General features: G+C 46.9%; 1 protein-coding gene and 1 non-coding gene across 2 annotated transcripts; both read left to right on the top strand.

Moving 5' to 3' along the window:
• Positions 1–2,435: 2,435 nt before the first annotated feature.
• LOC142851209 (paired immunoglobulin-like type 2 receptor beta-2) lies at positions 2,436–5,283 on the top strand. Its single transcript, XM_075975116.1, has 3 exons — positions 2,436–2,540; positions 2,851–3,237; positions 5,090–5,283. The coding sequence occupies exons 1-3, from the start codon at positions 2,453–2,455 to the stop codon at positions 5,281–5,283; spliced, it is 669 nt and encodes a 222-aa protein (XP_075831231.1). The 5' UTR covers positions 2,436–2,452.
• Positions 5,284–9,001: 3,718 nt separating this feature from the next.
• LOC142842861 (U1 spliceosomal RNA) lies at positions 9,002–9,165 on the top strand. The gene has a single exon (XR_012909516.1). It is a non-coding gene; the product is annotated as a U1 spliceosomal RNA (small nuclear RNA).
• Positions 9,166–19,354: the final 10,189 nt, after the last annotated feature.

Here is a 19,354-nt window from a genome sequence, read left to right as displayed (position 1 = left end):
GGGAAGCATGGAAAGGAAATGGGAAGTCACCTCTCCTCATGTCGCTCAGACAGAATGATACCACTTTCTCTGGTACAGTTTTGTCTTCCTGAATGGATGAAGAAAGTGTGGAATATATACATATTAGAGTACTACTCAGTGGTAAAAAAACAATGACATCTTGAATTTTGCATGCAAATGGATGGAAATAGAAAACACTATCCTGAGTGAGGTAACCCAGACCCAAAAAGATGAACATGGGATGTACTCACTCATAATTGGTTTCTAGCCATAAATAAAGGACATTGAGCCTATAATTTGTGATCCTATAGAAGCTAAATAAGAAGGTGAACCCAAAGAAAAACATACAGTTATCCTCCTGGATATTGGAAGTAGACAAGATTGCCGGGCAAAAAATTGGGATCTTGGGGGTGGGTGGGATGGGGGTAAAAGGAGATGGGGAGAGAAAAGTGAGAAGGGGAGGAGTGGGGGAACTTGGGGGAATGGGATGGTTGAGATAAAGGAAGGGTGGATATGGGAGCAGGGAAGTATATATCTTAATTAAGGGAGCCATCTTAGGGTTGGCAAGAGATTTAAACCTAGAGGGGCTCCCAGGTGCCCAGGGCGATGTCCCCAGTTAGTTCCTTGGGCAGCTGAGGATAGGGAACCTGAAATGACCCTATCCTATAGCCATACTGATGAATATCTTGCATATCACCATAGAACTTTCATCTGGCGATGGATGGAGATAGAGACAGAGACCCACATTGGAGCACCGGAATGAGCTCCCAAGGTCCCAATGAGGAGCAGAAGGAGGGAGAACATGAGCAAGGAAGTCAGGACCACGAGGGGTGCACCCACCCACTGAGACAGTGGGGCTGATCTATTGGGAGCTCACCAAGGCCAGCTGGACTGGGACTGAAAAAGCATGGGATAAAACCAAACTCTCTGAACATGGCGGACAATGAGGGCTGATGAGAAGCCAAGGACAATGGCACTGGGTTTTGATCCTACTTCATGTTCTGGTTTTGTGGGAGCCTAGCCAGTTTGGATGCTCACCTTCCTGGTCCTGGATGGAGGGGGGAGGACCTTAGACTTCCCACAGGGCAGGGAACCCTGACTGCTCTTTGGACTGGAGAGGGAGGGGGAGAGGAGTGGGGGGAGGGGAAGAGAAATGGCAGGCTGGGAGGAGGCGGAAATTTTTTTCAATAAAAAATTAAAAAAAAAAACGTGTCTTCCTGCTCTTCAGGAAACTGATGACACCTTTTCATTGGAAAGGGTGGGACTACCTCCTACAGAACCAGCCCTGAGGACACCACAGCCTGTGTCCCCACCTCTCACAAATATAACCCAGCCACAGTCCAGCTGTGTCCACTCTCAGAGATGTCCCAGGCAATATATCAATAATGACACACTGCTGCTCTGAACATTCTTTCCCACTTCCTCCCAAGAAGGTTCTAGAACAGCCATAGCTAGAAGGAATCACTCAAGTGCTCTGTGGGAACAGCCTCCTGGGAGCCCAGCAGAAGATCCGTGGCCTTGAGGAGAGTTCAGAGGCTGCACCAAACAGGCAGCTGGAAGTCAGTGAGGAGTGGAGGAGTGCAAGAACTCGATGTTACTAAAGTCCAGCCACCTGCCGTGTGCCAGTCATGTGACATGTGCCGAGACTTTTCCGATCATTGGTTTCCTCTTCTGATGTGTGTTAAGGGTGGTGGGAGGCAGGAAGGCTCCTTCAGAAAGTGGAGTAGCTTTTGTGTTGCTGTCGAGGTGAGGGAGATGATCACCCAGGAAGCCCAGGGAGGTTACAGACTCAGCAGCAGTGGGCATGCCATGGCGAGAGTGTCCACTGGGCATTGGTTTTCCTGTGGTGCTGTGAAGAGTCCCTAAAGGGGACCAAGAGGGTAAACCATAGATGAAGGTGGGGTCACCATACTAGGGCTGGGGACTGAATGTGTTTCCTCATCACCCCCGTTCTCACTGTGTCTGAAGTGAACAGAAACCGATCAGTTCTTTACCTACGATATTAGAGAGAAAGACACTGTTAAGGGGAAAAATAGTGAGAAACAGACTGAGGTGAAGACGGGAGTAAAAGAAATTATGGAGTTGAGGAAAGAATGATTACAGACTGCATAGGGAATGGGAAAAACTGGATAAGACAGGAAGCCAAGGTGGAAGAGAGGAGAGCCCGGCATGCAGAGGTCAAAGCTGTATCTTCCACCTAAAAATGGGAGCTGGGTTCAAAGGTGCAGTCATCTTCTCAGTGACCAAAAGGGCGGATCTTCTGCAATAAGGGAAGAAAGAACCCAGAATGATAAAGGAAGTTGCAGGCCACAAGGAGGTGGAGATGGGGAGGTCCTGCCCCCACTCAGTCCTCCACATGAGAAGACCCAGGAAAAGTGGGTCACTTTACCCTGATTCTCTCCTAATTCCTTAGTACCCGAGGATCCCTTCACGGGGCCTCCTCTCCTTCCTGATGTCTCTGCTGGTCTCTCTTACTGGAGGGATTCCGGACATGGCTTCGGTCCTGCTTCTGCTGCTGCTAGCAGCCTGCCTGCAAGCTGGTGAGTGGTGGGGACCTCACTAGTGGGGACTTAAACACAGAAGCGGTTAGTGGGGTTGGGAAGACTCGGCTAGCATGTGGAGAGGTGACTGTTCTAGAAGCTAGCCAGTACTCTGTGCCCCAAGAGAAAGCTCATCCTCAGAGTTGGTCCACCCAATCTTTCCCCATCTGTCCTGTCCCATATATAACAGTGGGACATAGAGACAGTCCTCCCCTGTGTCCCACACCTGCCTATGGACGATGGCTCAGGAAGCTCTGGGTTGTCCATTCCATCCCCTGAAGTGGCTTCAGATTCTCCTCATCCTTCTCAGGAAACCCAGCAGGATCCAACAGAGAATATCTGTATGGATTTGATCAACAAACACACATCTCTGGTGTCCAGGGCGACTCCATTGAGATCCCCTTCTCCTTCTACTTCCCCTGGAAGTTGGCAAAGGATCCACAGATGAGGATTCTCTGGAGATGGAAGCATTTCCATGGTGAATTTATCTACAACTCTTCCTCGGGTTTCATACATGAGCATTTCAAGAACCGACTCATCCTGAACTGGACACAGCCTCAGGCATCCGGAGTCCTCAGAATCCTGGACTTGAAGGAGAAGGACCAGACAGTGTACTTCTGCCGAGTTCATCTGAAAACAAAAAAATGCACGGAGAGTTTTCAGTCGATCAATGGGACCCAACTCTTCATCACTCCTGGTGAGCCACCCTGGCTCAGGCTTTGATGCTTCTGGCTTCCTTGTCCCCTAGTTGTCACCTCAGACTCCACAATTCTGACCTTGGTTTGATATTCCATTTTCTTGGCTCTGCGCAAAATACTGCAAACATTATCTTTCCATTATAGTTGTTTGCTGTCTCCTCTGACCTTGTAGCACTGCAGGAATTTTCCGGACAGCTCCCTTATAGGGGCTCCATTTCCCAACTTCCCTCTCCCCTTTCTTGCCCTCCTGCCCTCACCTCTCCCACACAAGCCCCAAGGGTCTTGGGAACTAATGTCCCCATTTTCATGATGTGACTGCTCTGTCTTCTGATCCTTGCCTCTCCTCTGAAGAAGAAGTAACTGAAGACGCATGCTCTGGGAACACTGTGTGGAACATTATGTCTCTAATACCCCTGTACCCTTTAAATGGCCCTGCAGGAGCTTGGAACTCTGTGTGCTTTCTTGTTGAACACAACCTTGCTCTGTTCCTCTTTTTTTAAATATATATTTTGGTGTTTTGGTTTTTATTAAACAGGGTCTCACCATGTAGCGCTGGTTGTTCTGGAACTCACAGAAACCTGTTACCTCTGTCTCCCAAGTGCTGAGATTAAAGGCCTGTGCCACCACATCCAGCAGTGGCTGTTGACTGGATTAAAGCCAACCTGTGAGAGGACGCCCACAGCACAGTTCTTGTGCAGTCTCTATGGCTGCCATGTTGACCTGATATAATATCTAACTACCGCTGCCAGGGCTCAGAGAAGGGAGAGAATGGAGATGCTTCTTGGGTCTAGAGTAGTGATTCTCATCCTTTCTAATGCAGAGACCCTTTAATACAGTTCTTCATGTTGTGGTGACCCCTCCACCATAAAATTGTTTTCATAAATGCTTCATAACTATAATTTTGGTACTGTTATTACTTGTACTGTAAATATATGATTGCTTATTATCTTATATTCTACCACTGTGGGGGTAGCAAACCCCAGGCTGGGAACTGTTGGTCTAGTGTCTCCAAGTAGATAAAAGTGGACATTGACCTTAGTGGGGATTGCAGAGCAGATTAATATATGCTGCCCTGTACTGAGCTGGACACCTATGGTCAAAATTGTGTATTTTCTGTTATATACTTTGTGTATTTTGTGTATGATCATGAGGGTCTGTTAATTCATTTGTGTGTGTATGTGTGCGTGCGTGTGTGTGTGTGTCTGTGTAAGCCTTGACGATTCTTCATATGCATTCAGAGGCTAGAGGAAACATTCAGGAGCGGTTCCCTTATTTTCTGAGACAGTCTCTCACTAGCGTCAAGTTTACCAAGTAGATAGACTAGACTGGCTAACCAGTGAGCCCCAGGGACATGCCTGTCTCCGCCTCCTTTTACTTGGACACAACTCACTCAACTCTGTTTGGTGTGAAACTAAATATACAGAGACAGGCTGGCTTTAACTCACATAGATCTGCCTGCCTCTGCCTTTAGGGCTAAGATTAAAGGCCATGCCCAGCTCACCAGGATCTTCAAATGGATTCTAGGGATCAAACTCAGGGTCTAAATTTCCTGAGAGCAATCACGATACAGACTGAGACATCTGTTTGTTCCATGCATTTATGATCAAAACAACTGTATTTCTATGACTTAATTATCTGTGACTAAATGTAAATCTGAGGACACACAGCCAGGACAGGTGGAGGTGTGCACTGAGCTTGCTCTCCTGGAGTCTCAGCCTTCAGCATGTGTTCCCCTCTGTGAACTTCTAACAGCTGCTCCCCATCCCACCTCCCACAGAGGAGACAAGATGTGACACTCCCCCCATCCCTCCTCATCCAGGGAGGATCTGCTCACTCCTCATCTCTCCCCAGCAGTCAGAACCATCACAAAGAGCCCCTCCATCGTCACCTCTGCAGTCACCATGGCTGGCCTGGAGGACATAGAGGGCCAGAGGAATCCTTCTCTTGTGAGCCTGGGAGCCACGATCGGGGTGGTGTTGGCCACGGCTGTGCTCATAACCCCCGTCTATGTGATGCTGATCTTCCTCAGGTGGAAGAAAAGGTGAGTGGTCCAGGACAGGCTCTCACCTGAGCTTACCTCTGAGTTTTCTCAGTTGTGGTGCATGAAGATTGGTAAATGTATTAGTTAGGACTCTTTAGTGTCACAGAATTTATTGAATGAATATATGTATAAATATATAGTGAAATAAATTTTTGAATATATATAACGAATACAGGGGAATTTATTGGAATGACTTATGGCTGCCGTCCAACAGTGACTAACTGTGAATGGAAAGACCAACAACCGAGTAGCTGCATAGCCCCAGGGGCTACCTGCTCATTTGTAAAGAGTTGTGGCTGCTAAACAAGGTCTGAGGTAGAGCAGCCTTCAGGGACAGCATCTCACAGGAGATGAGACCTTGAACAGAGAGAACTGCGTGAGTTGGGGATATGGTATCAACACAGAAATTAAACAACTGTGTGCAATAGACCACAGGTGAAAAGAAAATTTCTGGGAAGAACTTACACCATAAGAGGTGAAAGATTTGTACCCTAAAAACGACACACTGCTGAGAGAAATTGCAGAGCAGCCAGGAGACAGATCAGTTGGTGAAGTGCTTGCCCCACAAACACAAGGACATGGGTTCTATCTCCAGGATTCACAACACATTGGCAGATACTGAACAGGAAGAGACGACAGGGTCAATGTGCTGCCAGGCTTGCCCAATCAGTGAACCCCAATCAAGGGCAGACCTGTCCCCAAAACTATAGTGGACAGCTCCTGCAGGTTGATACCCAAGGTTGTCCTCTACCACCCACATGTGTATGCATATGCAAATGTACACATACATATATGTACTGCACAAAATAAATTTTAAAAAAGTAGGAAAATACTGAAATATGTAAGAATATTTGCATAATGGAAAATTTTATGCAATAACTCCTTACAATGAGAAAGTCTAAAAAGTCAATAAGTGTAACACCCGATTTGGTGTTACCCCCTCAGTACAGTTCGCGCGCCACTGTACCGAATGCGAGTCGGGCAAGGGCCTGGAGATTGAAAAGAAGACACAGAGAGACCAGGGTCATTCGAAAGGAGATCAGCCAAATGCCACTTTATTCAGCATTGGGGGAGTCCTTATCTACCTGACTGCAGCACAAGGATCTCCGCCCAGGCAGGTGGGAAATTACCATATTAACAATGGAGTGAATGCCCTGCAGCTGACCACCAGGTGGGGCAGGCATAGCACAGAAACACACAGGAAGCTTAGTTAGTTGATCATAAACTGTCCCCACAAATGCACCACAGGAATAAGGGAGACCAGGGCCCTACAGGTCCCCCTTTTGTATAAATTATGACTAGGCCTGTCTTGGGTGGCATTGGACGTCAGGCAATACCCCTTACCCGTCATGGGAAAGCATCCAGGTCAAAACACATTTCCTGTCTTAGGTTGAGGCAGCCCCCCAAAAGCCTTTCCCGTCTTTGGCTCACTAGTCATCCATCACCAAGTTCAGCCAGATTTGTGCTGAAAGATTCTCTGGGGCAATAGCTAAGAGGACTTGCCATGTGGCAACATTGACCTGAGCTTGCCTTTGGCTCTGGCATCATAACCATGAAGATGATGCTCCAGCACATGTAAGCATCCCTTAAGGAGACTGTGCTTGCTCAATCCTTAATAATTCTGCCCAAAATGGAGCCCTTTAAGTAAGGTCTCAGCGCTGGTGAAAATAACCCTGGTATAGCTAACTAGAATAATTTTAAGAGCCAATTTGTAAATTGTACACCTCAGGGTCTGTGAATAACAGCAATAAGCTTATTACTGTAACATCTAGCAGTGGTCTTTAACCACAACCAAAAGCAAAATTAACTGCAATATCCATTTGTAAATTTAGCTCAATTTGAATGGCTATGGCATTTGCAACCTGCCCTGAGAAGGCATCCTTTGTGCTAGCAGGAAGCAACTGACTGACTAATGAAAAACCCAGCAGCTTTAGCTGCTGTGGCAGCAACAACTGTGGCTGCCGATATCATGGGATGGGTAGATAGGTAGACGGGCGAGGAACAATCCTTGGCACTCAGACCACCGCAGCCAGCTCCTCAGGAAACCCGCAACTCTTCAGTTGACAAGCCAGAATCTCTTTGATCTCTCGGCTCTGTCCTGTCTTCAGGCTTCTGGACAGGAAAATCCACAGCACGCACCAGCGGCTCAGGTACCCATATTGGATTGTCAGCATCCTGCGGGAAAACACAAACAGCCCCTCTTCCCCACACCAGTACAGGATCTGGACCATGCCAGGTGCCATCTGATAGATTCTTCCATTTGACATGAGGCATCCCGGAAGAATCTGGCCGCCAATGCCTGTCAGCGGCGGTATGAGATTTGAGCATCAACAGTCAAAAAATTTAAAATGTATAAAATAAAAGATAAATGATCTCTGGGGGTGGAACCATATTCCCCCTTTTTTGTTTTATGCAAATAGGCTTTGAGAGTACGATGCGCTCGCTCCACTATAGCTTGTCCTTGAGGATTATAAGGTATACCCGTTTTGTGAGAAATTGAAAACTCAGAACAAAATTTGGCAAAGCCAGTGCTAGTATAGGCTGGTCCATTATCAGTTTTTACAGTTTTAGGAACTCCCATGTAGGCAAAAGCCTGGAGACAATGACTTTTAACATCTCGTAATCTTTCTCCTGTGTGAGCTGAGGCAAAAATGAGATGAGAATATGTATCCACGGTTACGTGAACATATTGCATGCGCCCAAAAGAAGGAACGTGGGTGATATCCATTTGCCATAAATGATTAGGGGCAAGCCCACGAGGATTAACTCCCAAATGGGGAACAGTTAAAAGTTCTGCACACAGAGAGCACTTTTTAACAATATTAGTGGCTTGCTCTCGAGATATCTTAAAATGAAATCTTAAAGATCCAGCATTGAGATGAAAACGATTATGAGCTTTTTCTGCAGCTTCATAAGATTCCTGACTAACTACATAAATCTGACGAGTAAGCTGATCAGCCAAAGCGTTTCCCTCACTCAAAGGACCAGGGAGGTCAGTATGAGCCCGCAAATGCCCTACGTAAATGGGTACAGATCGGGCCCAAAGCAAAGTTTGAATAGCCAATAACTGCATCTGGACTCGAGATACAGAGGCAATATAAGCTGCAGTTTCCAACGGCGCAAGAATTTTGCTTATATACTGACTGTCAGTTAAAAGGTTAAATGGAATATCAGCATATTTCTCTAGGGCCATCTGGACAGCAACCAATTCCGCCACCTGAGCAGAGTTGGTATTAACAGACTGAATATCAAAATCAGGAGGGGAGGCTATTACAGCTCTCCCGGTGGAAGATCCATCAGTAAACACATTTCGTGCCCCTGTCAGAGGCTGCAAAGAAATAACTTTAGGGAAACATACCGGATGATTTTTAAAGAAGGTGACTAACTTATCAGAAGGATAATGATTGTCTAACTTGCAGGGATTAGTGCATAAAAATAAAGTCCAATCTTCAGCAAAATTTTGTAACCAAGTTATTTCTGCCTGGGTATAAGGTGTAATAACCTTATCAGGTAACATTCCAAAAGTTTGCAAACTAAGCTTATATCCTTTCTGAATAACACGTAGCACAGCTGATGGATAAGAGATAACAATTTTTACAGGTGACACATGTTCATGCACCCACAGGATGGGTCCTTGCTGCCAAAAAACTCCAGTAGGACTATGCTTGGAGGGGAAAATTATCAACAGCAGTGGCTGACTATAGTCAATATAATTAATATGAATACTTACCTGGCAGGGGAGATACCATGATCGCGTAGGTGGTTTCCCCAGGGCGAGGCTCACCCATTGCACTTGGGGTGTGTTGACCCCTGCGATTTCCCCAAATGCGGGAAACTCGACTGCATAATTTTTGTTAGTGGGGGACTGCGTTCGCGCTCTCCCCCCAATTGTACACAGAAAAAAATACTGTTATTGGGCACTACAAAGTTAAGTGTCCAGTGACGGAAAAGATTAGTTTCTCATTCCCTCTTAGCCACGCACAAGCTGCACCCATTAAAAAAAAAAAAAATATATATATATATATATATATATAATTAATATGAGCAGAGGCAAGCTTTTCTTCAATTAGAGTAATACATTGCCTTGCTTGAGGTGTTAACTCACGAAAGGAGGTTGGGTCTGGATTTCCCTGCAGAATGTCAAAAAGTGGTTTTAAGTCTCCAGTAGGAATTCCCAGACTGGGCCGGACCCAATTTAGGTCTCCAAGCAATTTTTGAAAATCATTCAAAGTTTGTAGTTTATCTAGGCGAAGAGTAACTTTCTGCGGTTTTACTCCTGTCTGCAACAGCTGATGCCCCAAGTATTGACATGGAAACTGTTGTTGTACTTTTTCAGAAGCAATAACTAACCACTAACCCAGCATGTGCTAGGCATTCTTGCAAGTCAGCAAAAGCCTCAAGGACTATTTTTGGGTCCTGTCCAGCTAATAGGATGTCATCCAAATAATGACTTATATACAGTTGAGAATATTTATACCTAATAGGAGCAATAACCCGTGCCACAAACATTTGGCAAATTACAGAACTATTGGCCATACCCTGGGGCATTGGTAGCGCTTGTATGGTTCTTTGAAATTTATAGACGGTACATTGAAAGCAAATTTATCAGAGTCTTTTGGATGCAAGGGAATGGTGAAAAAACAATCCTTTAGGTCAATAACTAAAAGATAATATCCTGCAGGAATACCTACAGGCTGAGGCAACCCAGGTTGAGTTGCCCCCATAATTTCCATGCAATCATTTACTGCTCTAAGATCTTGCAATAACCTCCATTTACCAGACTTTTTCTTAATAACAAAGATAGGGGTATTCCAGGGAGAAGTGGATGGTACTATGTGTCCTGCTTCTAGCTGTTCCTGGACTAGAGTACGAGCAGCCTGTAATTTCTCTTTACTCAGGGGCCATTGCTCTATCCAAACAGGTTTTTCAGTTTTCCATTTTATAGGAATGCTTTCTGGCTGCTCTGCAATGGCCCCTAGGAAAAATTTCCTAACCCTGCACGCTGTCCAGGTGACTGTTGTATTATTTTCTTGTCTGCTAAAATCTGCACATCCCCCTGCAGATTTTTGCCCAAACCCTGACCAGGGACAAAGCCCTGCTTCAATAGCATACGCTGCACAGGTTCAGTGGTCAGAACTGCTCCCATAGCTTGCAAAACATCTCTTCCCCACAAATTAAGAGGAAGGTGTTCCAGGACAAATGGTTTAAAAATGCCTTTATGGCCTTCTTCGTCCTCCCAATCTAAATACTGAGTACTGCACTCTGGAGAACTGGCCGTTCCTACTCCCTGCAAGGTAGTAGAGGCTGGCTGTAGAGGCCAGGATGCAGGCCAGTGCCTTTTAGCAATCACTGAAGAATCAGCCCCTGTATCAGGAAGGCCTTGGAACCTTTTCCCATTGACTATTAAAGTAAGAGTGGGGCGATTCTCTAAACTAGAAACCCAATAAGCTCCAGGGGATCCTGTGGAGCCAAATCCCTTGTCCCCTCGTTCTTGTTTAAAGAAAGGATTAGTAGAGCGAAACATGGGCAAAAGCACTAATTGAGCTATTCTCGCTCCTTGAGGGATGACAAGGACTCCCATACCAGCTTCAATCATAATTTTAATTTCTCCAGAAAAATCACAGTCTATAATTCCTGGTAAAATTTTGATTCCTTTGAGCGCAGAACTATTTCTACCCAAAACTATACCTACTGAACCCTCTGGGATAGGTCCAAATACTCCAGTCCCCAAGGCTTGCACACCCATTTGTGGGGTCAATACTACTCGGGCGGAGGTACAGAGATCTAGTCCTGCACTTCCTGAGGTGCCTCGTACAAGGTCGTTGACAGTGAGGCATTTCTCTGAGGAATGAATCTGATGGGAGCTGCTGCTCCGCTCATGGCCCCGTACACTTGTGTTTTGGGGGCCCGGGGCAGGCCCCTCCCCCCATTTTTTGACCTGGGGATAAGATTTCCTTGACTGTCCGTCTTAGAGTGACAGTCATTGGCCCAGTGAACTCCCTTTTGGCATTTTGGGCAAACATCTGGATTTCTTCTAGGCTGATTAATTGCTCCTTTACCAGCAGGGAAGTTCCTTTTGAGGTGTCCTGACCTTCCGCGTTGAAAACAATTCCTAGGCCTAGCTCCACCTTGGCCTTCCTTGAGGGCAGAAACAATGACCTGGCCCATCACGTGGGTGCCATCAATGTCTCTGCATAATCGGATAAAGTCATTCAAATCTCCATCTTTATGGGGGCGTAAGACTTGCTGACAGAACTTGTTTTCATTTTCGAAGGCCAAATGTTTAACGACTGGCATAGCTGAATCCACATCCCCAAAAATGCGGCTTCCCACCTGTAGAAGGCGGTCAATGAACTCAGAATAAAGTTCTGAAGATCCTTGAAGGATTTTAGAAAGCTGTTCTCGTGATCCTTTGTTAGGTAAAGTTTTCCAAGCTTTAACGGCTGCTGCAGCTATCTGAGCATAAATTGCAGGATCATAAGCAATCTGTGCTTCTAAGCTAGCATATTGTCCTTCACCAGTTAACATGTCAAGGTTATTCTGGGGGAAACCTGCTTCAGCATTTTTGCCTGCAGTCTTTTTGCAATTTTCCTGCATTTCACCTCTCCATAACAAATAATCTCCCCCTGAAAGACAAGCCCTGCAAAGCTGCATCCAGTCACTGGGTATAAGGTTGAGGTCTGCAAAGGATTCCAATAAAGCTACAGTGAAAGGAGCATGAGCTCCATAGTCTACAACTGCTTCTTTTAACTGCTTAATATCCTTAAAAGCCAGAGGGTTATGTTGCCTGGTCCTCTGTCCCTGTTGATCAATCTTTTCCACAACAGGATAAATCTGCTTCTCTCCACTTAGATTATTTAACCTGTCCCGGATCTCTCGGATTTCTGCCTCTAAGTCCATAGGGGCAGAAGCAGTAGTGCAAGGATTATGCGGAGGCGGTCTCATGGAGACATCTCCGTTTGCTTCCTTCCTCTCCTCTTTTTCTAACTTCTTTTTTATCAGTGCGATCTCCTTTTCTAAAATTTCTTTTTCTTTTTTTATATCCTTTCTATTACTTCCTGTTCCTAAAACTTCCTGTTCCTCAAAACTCTTAATAGAACTCACAGATTCTACTTCCTGAATCTCCTCAAGGGTTTTGTTTAAACTCTCTAATTGCTCTTTCACTTTAACATCATCACTGAGAAGAGCATCTCTGACCAAGCGCCATAGTAAAAATATCGCCATGGGGAATTCTTGTGGCCCTCGCTCTTTCAGTGCATTTTGAAGATCAGCCTTTACCTGCTCTCAATCAGTAATATTAAAACCCCCTGCATGTAGGAACCAGGGACTAAACTCTAAAACTGTCTTAATGATCTCTTGTGCTGTCTCAACTTTAATACCAGTGCCTTTATTTTCCAAAAGACCTAACAACTGGCCTGTTAACCGGCCCTTTAACACAGGAACAGAATAACTTGCACCTATAACCAATACACCCTCTCCGCACAATTTCTTACCTGCTGGCCAGCCTTCCCGAGGGCGACCTCTCAGGGATCCCTACTTCCTGATCTCGCAGATGGGTCTAGTTGCCGATGATCATCCCAGCGGGGCCTCCAATTGTAACACCCGATTTGGTGTTACCCCCTCAGTACAGTTCGCGCGCCACTGTACCGAATGCGAGTCGGGCAAGGGCCTGGAGATTGAAAAGAAGACACAGAGAGACCAGGGTCATTCGAAAGGAGATCAGCCAAATGCCACTTTATTCAGCATTGGGGGAGTCCTTATCTACCTGACTGCAGCACAAGGATCTCCGCCCAGGCAGGTGGGAAATTACCATATTAACAATGGAGTGAATGCCCTGCAGCTGACCACCAGGTGGGGCAGGCATAGCACAGAAACACACAGGAAGCTTAGTTAGTTGATCATAAACTGTCCCCACAAATGCACCACAGGAATAAGGGAGACCAGGGCCCTACAAATAAGTTCTTATTCAAGTCCCAACTGCGTTTTTGTTTTTTTTTTAATTTTTTTATTAATTTATTTATTTATTAAAGATTTCTGTCTCTTCCCCGCCACCGCCTCCCATTTCCCTCCCCCTCCCCCAATTAAGTCTCCCCCCAGCCCGAAAAGCAATCAGGGTTCCCTGTCCTGTGGGAAGTCCAAGGAACCCCCACCTCCATCCAGGTCTAGTAAGTTGAGCATCCAAACTGCCTAGGCTCCCACAAAGCCAGTGCATGCAGTAGGATCAGAAACCCATTGCCATTGTTCCTGAGTTCTCAGTAGTCCTCATTGTCCGCTAAGCCAACTGCCTTTTTGTAGATAAATGTTTTGTCTTCTAAAATCAGAAGGATTCTAAGAAACAAATATGGGAACACAGTAGGGGACATCCTAATTCCAACATTAGGAAGTGCACTGGGGGAATTAAGAGCTGAAGCTACATAGAGAGTTGAATGTCAGCCTGGCTTCCACAAAAGCTTGGAAACACATAAAATAAAAATAAAGCGTGGACAGGATTTAGAGCAGACTTAAATCCATGGTAAGTAGACTACAGGACAGGAGCAGAGATGAGCAGATAGTGGAGTGTAATGGAAAGCCCAGAAATTCAGACTAAAACTTGGAGTCTTTGGTTTTCAGAAGGGCTCAGCCTTGAAATGGATAAGAAGAGCAGGTGAGAGGTGGAGAGCAGCAGTCTGGGGGGCAGCAGATCTGACTGGGATTTGAACCCTGAGACTGAATTTGCAGGGAGCAGCAGCTGCACTCACAGGGAAGCCAGGGAACCAGGTCCCAGAGAGACAAAAGGGAGGCCTGGTGAGTGCAGAGCAGGCAGAGCAGGGAGGGGACATGAGTTCAAGACAGGGGAAGGAAGCAAAGGGAGAAGGACATGGACAAGGGGTAGTGGACAGGAGAGCTGTCCTCTGATTGGCTGTGCTGTGCAGAAGAACAACTGAGGAAGGGCCTCAAGCCCAGGGGACTCTCATTCCTTTCCCTGATTGGCTGCTACAGAGCTGTTTGCTGCCCTGAGAGCCTAATGTTGTCTGAACACAGAGAACAGCTGAGAGGCAGACAGAGGATCAGCATGGCTGCCACACTGACACTGGTTCTTCTCCTACAGGCCAGCAGACTAAAGCCAAACCCAGCCAGGTGAGCAGCTGTCATTCCAAGGAGCAGGTGAGGGGCTGCTTGAGGAAGTTTGTTATAAGATGCATGCAAAGGAGTTAGAGAGATGGTTGAGTTAGAAAACCTTGCACACTGGTAGGAGGACCTGCGTCTCACTGGGAGAACCCAAACTGTACACCAGGAGAGTAACAGAAATATGTAATCCCTCTTTAGACAAGCAAGAGACAGACAGAAGCATGGAGCTGTCTGTCCAGCTAGTCTAGTGTAATTGCCGAGTTCCAGGCCAATAAGAAACCATGTCATAAAAAATAATGTGGAATCTTCAAGGGCATAAGTCAAGGTCGTGGCATTTTCTAAGTTTATTTTTAATGAAGGGTTTGAAAATTACATATTAATGGACAAAAGAAACATGGGGAGCAGAGAGATAGTTCAATGGGAGAAGGTTCTGCAGTCAAGACCAATGACCTGCATTCATTTGGGGACCTAAATGGGGCAAGTAGAAAACTGACTATGGAAATCTGTCCTCTCCTTCTTAGACACAGCACTGTCTGTTAGTCCCCAGCTACCAGAAAACCAGGGGCCAGCATTGCTCACCAGGGTGGTGAGTTTCCATCGAAGTAGGGATTGCTGGCCACACATCCTGCATCTCAAGCTCTTCCCTCACCACAGCCTGGGAATCAGAGAGAAGGGCTGCTGGCCTGTGCTGTGAAACATCCGTCCATGGACAGGTACAGGAGAGAACCCACTCCTGCCATGTGCGCTCTGACTTCCTTTCCTCGGAACCCAGTCAATTTGTCTTCTCTGGTCCTGGGATCCCAACTGTGCTGTCTCCTATCTCTCTATGGAATTAATAACACTTTTTAATAAATATCCTACTCTCCAGACTTGATCTCATGTCTCTCTTAGCGCTGCCCCCTCCCCCCACACACATGAGACCTTAGAGAGTAGCAGATTGTGTCCAGGAGCAGGGACACAGAGAGAAGCAGGTAACAAGGTCCACACTGAGAACCACTGCATGAGAACCCTGTTCCTCTCTCCCGTTCTCCCTGAACACTGACATCTCAGCCACAACCCTAGGCCCCTCCATGCCCCTCCTCAGGTGAGAGACCATGGCTTGCTTGGGTCCCATGCTGGGCTTCCTTTCCTCACAGGCCCATCTACAAACACTCACCTTCCTTATTTTCTACCATGTGAATATTCTGACCTCTGGGGTCTCCCATACTCCAAGACTTCCATCCCAAGACAAGTTTGTCTTAAAGTTTGATAGTCAGTGGATCAGCGTCTACCAAAGAGCATGCTGGGACATAATGACAGCATCCACACTGACCATTAAGAATGAAATCCAGGCTGCTCTCTCAGCCAAAGGAGGTGCATGGGCACTGTAGCAGTGTGAATGTAGTTGGCCCCCATATGCCCATAGGGAGTGGCACTATTAGGAGACATAGCTTTGTTGGAGTAGGTGTGGCCTTGTTGGAGGAAGTGAGTCGTTGCGGAGGTGGGCTCTCAGTTCTCTTATTGTCAGGGTAGATACAGTTCACTTCCTTTTGCCTGTGAATTCAGATGGATTACTGTCAGCTCCTGCTCCAGCACCATGTCTGCCAGCAAGCTACCAAGACCGAGCTAGTCACCCCGCCACTCACTGGGGTTTGGACACAGTAAAGAGTCTCTTCTTGGGGCTCCCCTCTACAGGGGTGCAGGGAGGTACACACACCGAGGGTGGACAGCACAGAAGGAAGATGAAGATGATGATGTCATCCTTGGTGAGAAAGAAGTGTTCAGATGGGGGTGGGGCAACTGTGCTACTGTGATGTCCTAGTGCAGCCTGAGTGTCCTGTCTACACCACCAGCCGCCATTCTTCCACCCTCTCTCTAGGATCCGCTCAACTCTCTCGGGACCCAGTCTGGGCAGCTACACTGGGTTCCTTCTGGGCACTCTTAGATGTCTATGGGGATAAAAATTCAAGGAGTGGGAGAGTGGATGGTGTGACAGATGGGAGGACAGACGGACAGTTTTCATCTATGAGTTGTCTGCTGGGGTGGGGCCAATCTGCCCTTCAATGTGTTATTTGAAGGAAGTTTCTGGAATTGGATGGTTCAGGCAGAAGTAGGAAGGAAGGGTTGAGTCTATTGTCTGCCATCACTGTCATGGGAAAACACAGCTGGGTATAAAATCAGGGTCTGAATGCTGGGGACATGATCAGGAACTGGAGTCTGAAGAGTCACAGAGGCTGGCCTTGGGAGGCAGTTTTTACTCAGCTATGGGTGTCTCCCTTCATGACATGTCTGTGTCTGTATTCAGCTGCACATGTGTGCAAGTGTGTGCTCATCTGTGTGGAGGCCAGCGGACAAACTCAGGCATTACTACTCAGGACATATACCACCTTGAATTTCTTTGTTTGCTTGGTTGGTTTTCATGAGACAAAATATACATACCCATTGCTGGGCTGGAACTTGATATATAGTCTAGGATAGCTTCAAACTCACTGACATCCATGCTTATTTGCATTTGCCTCTGCCTCTGCCTTCCCAAAGCTGGAGTTAAAGGCATGGACTACCATGCCTAGCCCACTTTAAGTGTTAACTTTTAATATTGCACGTATTTATTCTGTGGGTGCAGGGCACACTTGTGCTACAGCCTGAGCAGCAGCTAGGTTCTAACACTGCAGTCTGACATTCCCCACGGTCACCTGTATGCGAAAGCCTCATGTGTGCACCCCACAGCCCCAGGCTGCTCTTCCACAGAAAGTGCCCAGCCCCTATGAAAGTGTCATGGCTCCAGCGCCCAGTCCCTGCTGTCAGGAGAAACGTGGTTGTCACTGCAGGAGACTGATTACAGCATCCTGGACATAAACCATCGCACAGCAGGGTCCTATGGGGATCAAACTGAGTCTAGGACTTGTAACAACAGAGCCCATGATTTGAGATTCAGGGGCCAGCAGGTGGCAGCAGTGAGGTTGAGCACCTAGAGACCACACCAGAACCTGCTCTATAAAAATGCTGGACTTAAGAGGACTACTACTGAGAACTCAAGAACAATGGCAATGGGTTTCTGATCCTACTGCACGCACTGGCTTTGTGGGAGCCTAGGCAGTTTGGATGCTCAACTTACTAGACCTGGATGGAGGTGGGGGTTCCTTGGACTTCCCAAGGACAGGGAACCCTGATTGCTTTTCGGGCTGGGGGGAGACTTAATTGGGGGAGGGGGAGGGAAATGGGAGGCGGTGGCGGGGAAGAGACAGAAATCTTTAATAAATAAATTAATTAATTAAAAAAAATGCTGGACTTAGCCAGGCAGTGATGGCACATACATTTAGTCCCAGCACTAGGGAGGCAGAGAGAGGTGGATCTCTGTGAATTCGAAGACAGTCTGGTGGTCTACAGAGTAAATTCTAAGGCAGGTGCCAAAGCTACAGAGAAACCCTGTCTCAAAAACAAACAAACAAACAAAAATGCTGGAGTCCAGCAGCTGACATATGTCAAGCCTAAAGAGGTTAGCTCCTCTTAAAGACTCTGCAATTGGGTGACCTTTTACCTACAGACCCCAGACAGTAGGGCAAGACCAGATGAAGCCTGGAAGTGAAGCTTGGATGCTGCATCTGCATAGACATCTGGAGACCTAGAACCCTGGACCTACAGGAGAAGGACTAGACCACGTATTTCTGTAAACACAACAGAAGGCTTGTAGACTTGGTGGTCGATTGATGGGACCCAACTGCCCATCACCCATGGTGAGCCATCCTGGTTCTGGTTTGAGGCCTCTGGCTTCCCTGTTCCATTGATGTCACCTCAGGCTCCCAATCCCTTCTCCCCTTCCCCGTTGTCACCTCTCCACACAGGCCCGAAGGTTCTTCAGAACAATGTCCCCATTTTCATGATGTGGCTGCTCTGTCTTCTGATCCTTGCCTCTCCTCGGTAGCAGAAGTAACTGCAGCCCCATGCACTGGGAGCACTGAGACCCGGCCTGGACACTGTGTTGCTGTTACCCGTGCGTCTTTCACAAGGTCCTGCAGGAGCTGGGGACTCTGTGCTTCGCTATTGCTCACAACCTTGCTCTGGCCGTGTTTACTCAGGATGAGGACTCGGTCAGAAGGTGTTGGATGATCAGCTGTGAGAGGTGCCTTGCATGATAGTGTATATGTGTGTAAGAGAGTGTGTGTGTGCACACATGTGTACATATGCATGCACACGCATGCAAGTTTATGCTCATGCATGTGGATACTAGAGAGCAACACTCGGCTTTACTACTCCAGACACTGCGTACCTTGGACATTTTGTTTTGTTAGTTGGTTTTGCTTATCTGTTTGTTTTGTTTATTCCTTTCTTGTATTTTATCAATCTGGTTTTTATGGTTCTGTTGTGTTTTAGTTTGATTTGTTAAGATAAATTCTCATTATGAAATCCTGGCTGGAACTCAATACACTACCAGGCTAGATTCACGCTAACATGTCCACTTACCTCCCATATGCTAGAAAGAAGGCTTGTGCCACCAAGGCACAAAGGGACACGATGGGGGTACACCTGTCACTCAGAACATGGGAGGGCAGAGAGGAGGTTCTGTAGGAGTTCAAATCATCCTTGGTTCCATAACAAGTTCAAGACTCAGCCTGGGCTACATGAGACACCATCCAATGTGGGGGGCTTTTGACAGGGATAATAGGCCCAGTTCCCTCTCCTGACTGATGGCCCATTTGGGGCTAAATCATTCCAAAGTTCCTGTGCTCTGGATCTCCAAGGACAGAATGGATGGACACAGAAGTGCGTCCATGTGCAGCTGGCAGTGAGGCCATGAGAATGAGGTCCATGAACATGAGAGCTCAGGTCAAGGGATCAGAGGACCACGGGGACTGTGAGGAAGGCAGAGAAAGCAGACATGACAGAGGGCGGCTGCATAGTCACCTTCAGGGGAGCATGGAGAAGGCAGTCAATGCCAGGAGATCTAAGGGAATGGGAAGTCACCGCTGTCCACATCACTCAGGGAGAAT

This window comes from Microtus pennsylvanicus, chromosome 1 (assembly GCF_037038515.1).
Source record: "Microtus pennsylvanicus isolate mMicPen1 chromosome 1, mMicPen1.hap1, whole genome shotgun sequence".
Taxonomy (NCBI): domain Eukaryota; kingdom Metazoa; phylum Chordata; class Mammalia; order Rodentia; family Cricetidae; genus Microtus; species Microtus pennsylvanicus.
The sequence above is the reverse complement of the archived record's forward strand: the minus strand, read 5'-3'. Positions and strand labels throughout refer to the sequence as shown.

What these genes read in the sequence shown, in the direction of transcription:
- LOC142851209 (XM_075975116.1), top strand. Translation starts at nt 2,453, where the DNA reads ATGTCTCTGCTGGTCTCTCTTACTGGAGGGATTCCGGACATGGCTTCG. An exon ending in AGCAGCCTGCCTGCAAGCTG is followed by an intron (nt 2,541 to 2,850) that starts GTGAGTGGTGGG and finishes CATCCTTCTCAG; the next exon opens with GAAACCCAGCAGGATCCAAC. An exon ending in CCAACTCTTCATCACTCCTG is followed by an intron (nt 3,238 to 5,089) that starts GTGAGCCACCCT and finishes ATCTCTCCCCAG; the next exon opens with CAGTCAGAACCATCACAAAG.